We start from the raw sequence: 10,928 nt of genomic DNA, 5'->3' as shown, positions 1-10,928 counted from the left end.
TGACAAGTCCAATACAAACCCACAAATCTATGTTTCTTAGCCCATGTAATTAGGGTTACTCTAGAAAATACATTCATTCACATATATATATAGACATGTTATGAACATCAACTGAAGTAGTTTAGGGTTGCTGGCAACTTTCTTTCTTCCTCAATTATTCATTAGAACGTCAAAATTGATTAACAAAAAGTCAATGAATCATTCTACCAATTGACTTGTACTTTGAAGCTTTGATTTGAACCTGTCAATTGGTATCAAAGCTTCTAAATCTTTGAAGCTCTGATACCAAATGATGGAATCAAATTAAAGCTTCAAGGTAGTAGTCATCTTGGCAGAGAAAAGAAAAAGCACTTCGAGTTTACCATCTTGATTTTGATGTATTCAACTACATAATGTTATTCGTTTTGATATGACTCTTTTGTAGATAGATTTCAGTTGATGTCGTTTTCATTTTCAAGTTATTGTTCTACGATGTATATCTATAGCTCAATGACTATATTGCTTAACCTCGGCTGATTTTGCAACTTAAATATATTTAGATTCAGATTTGGATGAACTTGCAGAAAGAACAGTAGAACTTTTAAAGACATGATTTCATCAATTAATTATTCAATTGATCATTGGTTTGGTTATAGTAATACTACTATATGGACAGTCCCCACAAGGCCACAACGACATGCGATAATCTAATCTTCATATTGACGCTGGTAATGTCCCTGACTTTCTTTGTTCCTCCCACTTTTCAACCTTCACAAATAAAAAACATCGAAAAATAGAATCAAAGAATATTATCGGAGTGATCATATATTATTCTTCAATCTTAAGCTTCTTATTAAAAAAAAAATCTACCAAATTTTGCTCACCAATTCTTCGGGACAAATTGAACGTACGTAATCTCTCAAGTTGTTGCAATCATTCGCATCTCTTCCATTTTTCTCAATACACCTATGTACGTATTAAAAAAAAAAATCGTGACTACGTTAATCATGCACTTTAATCATTTATTTAGTGGAACTCAATTTTAAAACTTACTTATGGTATTGCATGAACCGATTGAAACAATGTCGCGTTTCATTAGTCACTGGAAAACGTTCTTCCACCGCGGCATCCGTCTCTCTTCCACTATCTCCTCTCTTTGCTCGAAACGTTGCCTCATTTTCCGGTGGGGGTGACACCGTACCGGGAGTGTGAGCTGGTCTTGGTGCTTGCTGGCCTCTCGCGACTTTACTTATGTCACGCGATCTCATCTTGTCGTGTGGATCCATTTGCGCCGATGACATCTTGATCTCCAATTTGGGGATTTTTGGTTTGTTCTTGAATTATTTCATCTTTGCCTTCAAGAGCAAGGTATAAGAACAGAGGATAGAGGCCACGTCATAGCGGTTGAGAGACACGTGAATTGATCGAGAGACTTGCATGTGTGTTCTCTTTTGGTATGGTCAAAATTTGGGTGCTTCGGTGCTTGCATAAGTAAACGTTTCAAGTGATACTATGGACCGAAATAAAGCCTGTTAATCTACTCTTTCAGGTGTATGTTTGGCCCAAATATCCTTACGGACAAATTTTTAAAAAACTCTATTTATCTCGTCTTAGTTTTGTTTTCCACTCTTTGATCTCACGTTGTTTATTTCAATAGAAAAGTTTAGCATGTATATATATATTAGAACTAATTAATGTTGTCAGAGTGGTAACATTCCAATATATTAGATTATGAGATTCCAACTTAAAACTAATTAGTTATTTAGCAAAAAAAAGATATTTATTTCAGATAACGAAAATATTAAAAAATTTTAGGGCCCCTAATTATCATAAATGTAGTGTATTAGAATGGTTTTAGAAAACTCTTTAATGGAAAACAACCCAAATTTGAATCCGGCATATACCTTTTTTTTTTATTTATACACAATTAGGCTTAGAATAAGGAAATTGAGAATAAATAAAGAAAAAAAAAAATCGAGATTTCTAAACCCGTAAGGAAACGTATCTCAAACCAAAAAAGAAATCAAAATCGGAATTGAGTAAAGGTTGTAAATTTATAAATAAAATTTTTGATTTAGGTTTTAAATTCTTAAATTCGTGAAAGAATTTATTGAGATCAAAGGAAGATCGTGTCTTAGTGTTTTATTTGTTTCTTATTTCTTTTATTTTTAATACTTTATATCGTTTGAAATTTTTTTACTTTTATTTTATTTAAAATTTATATTACAAAAAAAAAATTTGGTTTCCGATTTCAACTTCGCCTTAATCTCCGATAACCTTAGGCACGACACTGGTTATAGGTGGAGAAACTTATATTTTATATATATCACTTAAAATTATACTCAACTTTTGATGTGAAATAATATCCCTAATATCCTAAATATTTAATTTAATATATGCGGTAAACTAGAAAAGAACTCAATGTACTTTAGTTTTAGTTTTTCTTTAATCTTATATATTACTTTAAAATATATTAATTATTTTGATAAATTTGCATTCATTCATAAATTAAACTTGTTAGGCATAATGTATTCTTGTCATTCAAAACATCAACAATGGTCGATAAAAATTACAATGAAAATTTTGAACGAATTTCCTCTAATTAAAAAAGATAATATTTTTGAACTGTGTATGACGTATTTCACTTTCATAGGCTATATCCATGATCCATGTTAAAAGTTTTTTTTTTTTTGCTTCCATAATATTTAAACAGCACATCGAACCTATCCTCAATAGATTAATTAGATAGCTTAGAGCACTATTATGTGGATTTGTTATATTTATAATCAACCGATCAGTGTATAAAAGGTAGGTGAATATTGGTCACCTGTTCATAAACGAAAACAAACGAATTGTTTTATGGATTAATCACATCTCACTTTCCACTTAGCTTACGATTATCACTATAAGTTAAGAATCAATTAAAATAGTACATTATTAATATATTAGAAAAATTGTTGGACAATCGGACGAAACAATTTGCGTGGTGTGAGTGGGTTTGGCAACATCATGACACATGCTTGTTCCAGAATTGTTCCTTTTTCTATTCATTTTATAGTACTGTTACATGATTACAATAACAAAATGACAACATGACGAACAATGTGGATTTTAAAATTTTGTGTCACGTTTCTAACAAGTTCGAGAGAATCCAACGGCCAAGATTACATCATCAGCAGCAATTATATGCCGTTTGGGACAATCGGATGGGCAAAAAGAAGAGATGACGATAATGAGTCCCACAAATAAAAATGCACATAAAAAAGCTTTAAAAGCCCACTCTCAGTACAAGTAGATGCCGTTGGACTCTGTCTTTCCTTTTTCTTTATTCCTCCAAAACGCATCATTGGCTTCGTCCCTCTCGAGCCATTATGGTCTGCCAATAGTAGCACAACATTTGGCATGTTAAGTTACCTCACGTGCACAACTCATGTGAACATTTGTTTTTCTAGGTCCACCGGGCCTAGATTTATTAAGAAAAGGAAGATAGTTCAAAGGAAACACAAAAGCCACAGGAGCAAGGGTTTAGTCACGCCAACATATATAAAGAACTAGAATAAACTGAAACCAAATGGAGCTTTCTCTTCTACACCATGATAGAAGAGCGATCATGATCATTAGATCATGAATTCATGCCGGTTACCCTTTTGAGATACTCGTTGAAAATCGTTAACTACACTCTTGGCAATCATATATACCTTAGTTTGTAGCCGGTGATTCACTTTTCAGATCCATTCCACAAATTTTGCTGATCATCTAACGAGTTGATGAGCATGGCCTTGTCCTACTAAGGAATTAAGATGAATCTTCTCATTAAAAACACATTTATACAATTAGTTGTTACATGTTTAGATTATTAGAGTTTAGATTAGCTGTGAATGTTATCTTTATTGTTGATGATGAGATTGATACATCTTTAAGAGTTTAGGGATTGAAGACGATATTATAGGATATCTTTGGAACTAGTCGAGTGTATAGAAGAGGGAAGTGTTGTGTGTTATTGTTATGCAATCATGAATTTTAATAAAATTTAAATCTAAGCACAATCCATTAATTATTAAATCATTGATTCTTATATATAGTGTTGCTATAATATATGTAAATAATGCACTGAAAATAAATTTTAACAAAATTTTATTGATATAATATATGGAAATCTTAGTTTATTCAATTAAAACTTCTTAAAATTCATTAAAATATATAGTGGTATTTCAGGCTGAGAAAATTTCCAAGTTTCTTGTAGATCTAATCATTTGAAATATATTCCAATAAAAATTTCATGAATAAATTATATATTGGAGATAAAATCCAAGGTGTAACACACCAATTTTAGAATCTATAGAGTAATTAAGATGAATTCTTATAAATGTTATTAAATCATTGTTCATACGTACGTGTTTATTTTGCCTCATATACTACTTTTTTTCCCCTGTAAATGTCAAATAGTAGTGAGATCTTTTAATAATGACATCTTTTAAATTAGGAAGTCGATTCTATAGTCAAATACAAGTTGAGCGAAATAACTCTCTTTCTTTCTCTCTATTCTCAGATTCCTTGCCATCAATGGATTTAGTTATATGAACACACTTTTCAGAAAAATACAAGTTGATATTTAGTAGAAACTGAAAAATGAACAAAAAAACAAGAAACAAGTACATCGAAAGTAAAATGACCTTTATTCCATTCACATTCATCACATACTTATCACTATTGTCTTGTCCACAACACTATTCTACATTTACATATTTGTCCATTGAGCTCAAAATATACAGGCACAAGTATTCATTTCATGCCTCATTCTATCATCTTCCCAACATTTTTTACCCCTTTAATATCTACACAATACTATGATGTTAAGCTTTTATTTTACATTGCTTTATATACCATTATAGATATATATATATATACATATATGTACCCCGAAACTACTAGTGATGGTTATTAGCATAAGACTATACATTACCATTTCTTAGTATTCTATGATTAGTCCTCCGAAAGGAGCACGATGCGGGATTCCCTTCCTTCGCTTTGCAATTCGACGATTCACGGCTGATAAAGGCGGTGTTGATGGTGTGAAACTATTATTCATAATGTCATCATTCTTCTTGAGCCTTCCGATACTCGTACTGCTATACGAATCATCAGAATCCGAAAGATTGTTCGTCCATTCCTTTCTCTTCTTCTTCGATATTCCAGAGATCTAATCAAAAACATTACAAGATCAACGTAAGTTTCAAGCTCTTGCTAAGGATATCTTAGTAATTACCTCCTATAAACAACAAATAGGAAGATGTTACCATCCATTAGAAAAGTAATGAAAATGAAAAGACCTTTAAAACGAAGTGTTGCTTAAGGACGAAGCTTTTTTTTAATTGACTTGGAATTTTCTCCCATACTTTCTCGTCAACCCAAATGCTATTATTATTTTTCTACTTCACAATTTCTTGAAGTTGCTATCATTGCCCCACATTTTCTCGCCCACCCAACACGAAAAAATCCCTTTTTTTTCAATCCCCATCAAACAAGGATTAAAGAATAAATGACGGTCTAATTACAAAATCAACATTAATAAGGAAAATTATTGAATAGTAGTTAGTTTACCTATTCAACTAAGTTTATACTTTTCTTCTTCAAATAGTATTTGGTTCATTACATAAACCCCAAAATAGCTATACAATATTTATTGAGTTAACTTTCTCCACAAGTAAATATATATTTACCGACCAAAAATTTTGACACTAATGTTAGTTTTTTTACCGGGATATACTTGATTTTCCCGCATTTTCTCACCCAAACATAGAAAATTTCTTTTACTTTCTCAATTCTCTCAACCAAACCAACACACAACTAACTCCTAAAGCATTTAAGATCAAAGACATTAATGTTTTTTCACTCAAATCCAACAAATAAAACGTTTTTTTTTTGTTACCTTGCAACCAAGAGAGCAGAATCTGAAGGAATCAACGAGGCTTCGATAACAGACTTCACAAGTATTGATCACACCTTTGCCTGGTCGAGGCTGAGGTCTCTCGTTCAAGAACACAACCTTAGCACTGTTGATCACATATGTCTGAACTCCTGTTATGTCCAGAAACTTCTGAATCTCCGACACTCTTATAACATCGTGATATGATGATCTTCTTATCTGTAAAAAATTTAATCAAACAAACAAAGTTCAGAATCAAAACACTCTCTGGTACTTTTTTCCCGAGAATCCCGGAATAATAAATGGAAAAAATAAAGTTAGATCACCAACCAAACTAACAAAATCTGGATTTAACCACATGTTCTTTCTCTCTCTCTCTCTCTCACGGTAAAAAGGTAAAGAATTTAAGAAAGGAAAAACGAACCTGAATGGCGTGATGGTCTTTGTGGAAAGATAAGCAGAGAGAACAGAGAGGACCATTGGTACAGTCTAAACAGTACATGTTACATTCACTCTTATGTGAATCTGCGTGTAATTTGCATTGTACAAAGAACTTTTCTCGTAGCAGAGGTTTTAGCCAATGAGGATATGTCTTATTGGTTTCTTCTTCAGCTCCCTGTAACAAAAACGAATGAGCATCAAACGAACCATAGAAACAAAACAGAGTCTATTGAAAAACAGAGTCGAATTTTAAAAAGAATCAATTTGGGAGAAAAAAGATTCGAGTTTTGAGAGAACCCAATTTGGGTAAAAACGAATAAAGATTGATCAGAGCTGTGAAAAAAAGAGTTCTTGACGGAATTTGAATCGATCTTTGAAGTAAAAACAGAGCATTTGAAGAAGAAAGAAAAAACAGAGACTTTAACAAATTTCAAATCTTTCTTCTATTGTGATTACCATGTTGATTCTTGTGTTGTAGGGCTTTGATTTCTCTGATAGTAGCTTCTTGATGATGATTCTCTTCGATCGCTAGTTTTTTCTTTAGTGAGAGAAAGAGGAAAGAGAGTGAGGAGAGAGAGAGAGAAGTGTTCGTGTAAAAAGAAGAGCGAAGAGTCGTTCTTATCCGCACAAAAGTCGACTATACCGAACCTAAAACCGAACCTAGACTCCGAAGCTGAGAGAGACCTTGCTTTTGGTAAGGAGGGTTCAATGAACCGAACCCATCCTTCCCACTTTCCATCTTTCTTCTTCTCCTTTTCACATTTATTATTTGTTTATAGTAATGTTTAATCTCCAAAACTTTAATTTTCTTTATTCTTCATTACTTTTTAAAATACACATAATGGGAAATACATCAAAAATATCTGATTCAATTCAAGACAGAAAAGAAATTCACCCAATCTAATCAAGTGAAGAACTGTTTTGGATCGTCATTAATGAACAGAGTAACGTAATTATTGTTCATTTGATTAATGATTTTACACGTATAATACTACTTTACACTCTGTTAATTTGTTATATTTTTCAAGTCCTTTGGTTTAATAATAAATATCATTTTCACACGTTTTCCTTCTAAAGTTAATATACGCACAAAAATAATTGGGTATTTTCTATTTTGTTTATAAATTAATTGATAGTTCCATAAAAATATTTTACATTACATATCCAAAACAAAGTTTATTTTAAAATATGAGAACAAGAGATTATTGTTGATTTTGTCATTTTTGAAAAAAAATTATTTTAAATTATCATTTTTACTATAATTTTACGGATTACTATTTTTTAATACTTAAAAATGTATATATTTAGGATTTTTTTTAGTAAAAATATGTATTTTATATAAAATATTAAACCATAAAAACAACCATAACCGACTAAACCCAAATATAATGGATAAAACACATATTAAATCATATTTTAATAGCTTGAAAAAAAGACAAAATTCACAAACTATTAATAAAAGTCAAAATCCACCAATGCCATCTAAAAAAAATGGTAAATCCGTAGTTGATTCTGAAAAACAATGCTAAAATTCCACTAAATTTTGAAGAGTTGAGTACGTACTACATAGTATATCTTGAATTACTTTCGCGAATGTGATTTTACCATTGTTAAATTGTGGAGACAAATACTCGGATATGTTCTTTGATCTAATAACGGGACAACTTACTAATAATACAAGTATACAACGCATATGAGGGTTGGAAAAAAAGGTGCTAACCTTTCTTCCGCTATGAGTTAATGATATGTATCTTTAACAAGATCGTTTGATTATTGTTTTTTTAACAAAACCATACCATTTGATGAAATTTGATCTGAATAATGTATACATATGATTAAGAAGTAGAAAAAAATCATATTAAATCTAAGTTTGGTTGAGCCAAGGTGTGTTGTTGAGTGAATATTCTCTAATGTAAGGTTGAAAATTTTCCCTTTTAGGATCTATAGTATAGGAGGTATGTATAGCTGAGTTTTGGGTCAAACCTTTTATATAACCATGAGTGGACATTGGGACAGGTTTTACCCTTCCAAACACGTATTGATCGTAGGATTATCAGACCAAGTCGAATCGAAGTCCATATTGGTACGTAAAAATCTAAATGTCTAGTGGGAGGCTTAGCCACCGTTAGATGGGATGATCGAGTGGCTAAGTCATGGTCAAAGTTGTTTGATCCAAGTAGATGTTTAAGTCACTCTCCCTCTCTTTCTCTAAAACACCACAATTTTACCTTTCATCGGAAAATAGCTCAAATAACATAATATGTATGTTACATGTATACACCATCGAGAATATTAGTTTACTGATTAACGCAGGATCAAGTTCCATGAGCCATTATAGGTGGTTGAACTACTAAGTAAAAATAAAGTCTGATTTTTATAGACTATGATTTCGATTATGTATGATTTACTGATTATTCATTATAGATGGTTTATACTAAGTACTGAATTCGATCTATGACTAACTTAATATTCATTTTACATTCTTTTCACAATATTAAACCGGACAAAACAATTCCGAACCAGATTATATCCAGGTCTTAAAGTGTTTAACAATAATTAACAATACTCATAGTTTTCCAAATAAATTCTGGCTACAATAATCACCTCAGTAATGGATATCTATGTACAAAAAGCCATATAAAAGATATATGAATATAAAATCAAAGTTGATGTAGGTGTATAAATGTCACTAATTTTGTATAGTTGGCATTAAGTTTATGTAATGCGATGATGCCATTTATGTTACTATTATATGCATTAGTTTTCTTTAATTTAGTGGATGTGAATGAACAATAAGAAAAGAAAGATAATGACAACCCTAATCAATGGACACCATCTTATTCGATGGTTCTACAAAAATTATCCTTATTTATGTACTGTCTTAATCCTTAACCTGTTTCTTGTTTGCCTATATTTCTGTTCTAATACTGTTCTGTTTTAAGTATTTTATTTTATCCATCAACCTCCTTTATTTAATAGTGACAAAACATATCCTTTGCTTATTTTTAATTCAGTGATTTCCATATTCCACAATAAATCAATTTTAAATAGTGTAATTTGTTTTCCTACAACTTGTATAGCAACAGTACATGTCATCCATTTTTGTCACAAATCTTTTTTCTGGTTATAGATTATATATGATTTTTTCACATAGCTCTATTCATTAAATTTATATGTGTAGGAAAGTTAGCCTTAAAAAAAGAAGAGAATGTTAGTCATTAATCAAAAATAGAATTTGAGCACGTTATTACATTTGTATTGTCAATCTAATACAATTAGGCAATAAATTGTTACAAATTATAAATAAAATTTATTTGCACGATAAATATAAACTGTAGAATCCCGAAAATGATTTACCATCATGTTTTATGAAAAATTTATAAATAAAGTGTTGCCGTATCGAATCAAGAGAGGGATGAGTCTTGGATGAAGCAACAGAGAAAATATTAATTGGGTTAGCTAAGTTTTCAACTAATCCTTTAATAATAATGACTTATAGCGTAGACTAGCTCCATTATTAATTTTAAACAGTTCCAATTATTTGAGCTCTGGTCTGGTTTAAGTCAATCCTTATATATAGTACTATATAGTAGGATTTTTTAAAATCTTTTTTTAGTCGCTTGCCGGAAATAGAAGACAAAATACCTAATCAGAATATTACATGTTAAGAATTTTCTTTGTCTCTTATCTATAGGTCCACTAATTTTGGGTAATATTATATTTTGATCCAATAGATGAGATGTAATATTCGTGACACAGCTCTATGTATGTTTTATGAACAGAAGTTACAGAACTACAAAATATACGCTATATTTTCTCTGAAAAATTGCCTGCGAAATTTTGAATAATAGTAGTTGTGTTGTGCAATATATCGTTTAATATAGTATAGTGTTTCTATGAAATTTGATACTACCATAGCATTTAAATGTTGTCCAAAGAAAAAAATACTTCTATTAAAATAATTTTCATGAACATATATTAAAAGTAAACAGTAATGAAAACTTATAGTATATAATTCTTTTTTTTTGCAAAACATACTTGAAATTCATTCGATCAATCCAAGAAGAGGAATTATATATTTTTTGTGCAAAACATACTTGAATTTAATATAAAATACGTATTTTTGCAAAACAAAATCATAAATACGTACATTTTAAAATGTTAATAAATGAAAAAATTCGTAAACTTTTTTTGTTTTTGTAAGATTTTTCGAAAAGATGGTATTTTAGACAAAAATTCATCACTTTTATTGATGTTTTTATATAATAACTTCACTAGATAGATGGTTGAGGATTGCTCTGGTTGCGATACATTATTTATCCTTTTTATATATATCACGATAGTTAAATGCTATTCTTTTAAATGTGTTTCTTTATTAATATATAGTGTATGAGATATATTTTTTTCTAGAATTTGAGTTGGAAAGAAAGAAAAAAGTTATAAAAAAAACAATTATTATGCGCCTAATCTGTTTTGGATTTGACTAAAAAAACACATTTTTTACCGTTTTTTAATCAAGCTCTGTTAGCTTTCTAAATTTTATTGTAATAGAAATAAACTACTTTTGTTGAACGTTTGGCCC

General features: G+C 30.4%; 2 protein-coding genes, 1 long non-coding RNA gene and 1 other non-coding gene across 5 annotated transcripts; 2 read left to right on the top strand and 2 right to left on the bottom strand.

Moving 5' to 3' along the window:
• The first annotated feature begins 166 nt into the window (after positions 1-166).
• On the top strand, positions 167-371 carry MIR829. The gene has a single exon (NR_139816.1). It is a non-coding gene; the product is annotated as a microRNA ath-MIR829 precursor (primary transcript).
• Positions 372-686: 315 nt separating this feature from the next.
• AT1G32710 (Cytochrome c oxidase, subunit Vib family protein) lies at positions 687-1,280 on the bottom strand (the record flags this gene model as incomplete). The annotated part of the gene is made up of 3 exons (NM_103005.1): positions 687-747; positions 850-945; positions 1,033-1,280. The coding sequence occupies 3 exons, from the start codon at positions 1,278-1,280 to the stop codon at positions 687-689; spliced, it is 405 nt and encodes a 134-aa protein (NP_174548.1).
• A 1,668-nt stretch (positions 1,281-2,948) lies between these two features.
• Positions 2,949-3,712, top strand: AT1G06607. Its single transcript, NR_139115.1, has one exon. It is a non-coding gene; the product is annotated as an other RNA (long non-coding RNA).
• A 747-nt stretch (positions 3,713-4,459) lies between these two features.
• On the bottom strand, positions 4,460-7,034 carry AT1G32700 (PLATZ transcription factor family protein). 2 transcript variants are annotated; one of them, NM_103004.3, is made up of 4 exons: positions 6,803-7,034; positions 6,330-6,521; positions 5,909-6,124; positions 4,460-5,179 (listed from the first exon to the last, which is right to left on the bottom strand). In NM_103004.3, the coding sequence occupies exons 1-4, from the start codon at positions 6,803-6,805 to the stop codon at positions 4,949-4,951; spliced, it is 642 nt and encodes a 213-aa protein (NP_564406.1). In that variant the 5' UTR covers positions 6,806-7,034; the 3' UTR covers positions 4,460-4,948. The 2 variants fall into 2 exon arrangements, with proteins under 2 accessions (NP_564406.1, NP_973953.1); NM_202224.1 differs by having other exon boundaries at positions 4,634-5,179; positions 6,330-6,926.
• Positions 7,035-10,928: the final 3,894 nt, after the last annotated feature.

This window comes from Arabidopsis thaliana (genome assembly GCF_000001735.4).
Source record: "Arabidopsis thaliana chromosome 1 sequence".
Lineage (NCBI taxonomy): Eukaryota > Viridiplantae > Streptophyta > Magnoliopsida > Brassicales > Brassicaceae > Arabidopsis > Arabidopsis thaliana.
This window is presented reverse-complemented; position numbering and strand designations above follow the sequence as displayed.

Excerpts from the sequence above, each read along its gene's own strand:
- AT1G32700 (NM_103004.3), bottom strand. Across the intron at positions 6,125-6,329 it reads AAGACCATCACGCCATTCAG|ATAAGAAGATCATCATATCA; the intron begins GTTCGTTTTTCC and ends AATTTTTTACAG. Across the intron at positions 5,180-5,908 it reads TCTGCTCTCTTGGTTGCAAG|ATCTCTGGAATATCGAAGAA; the intron begins GTAACAAAAAAA and ends GTTTTTGATTAG.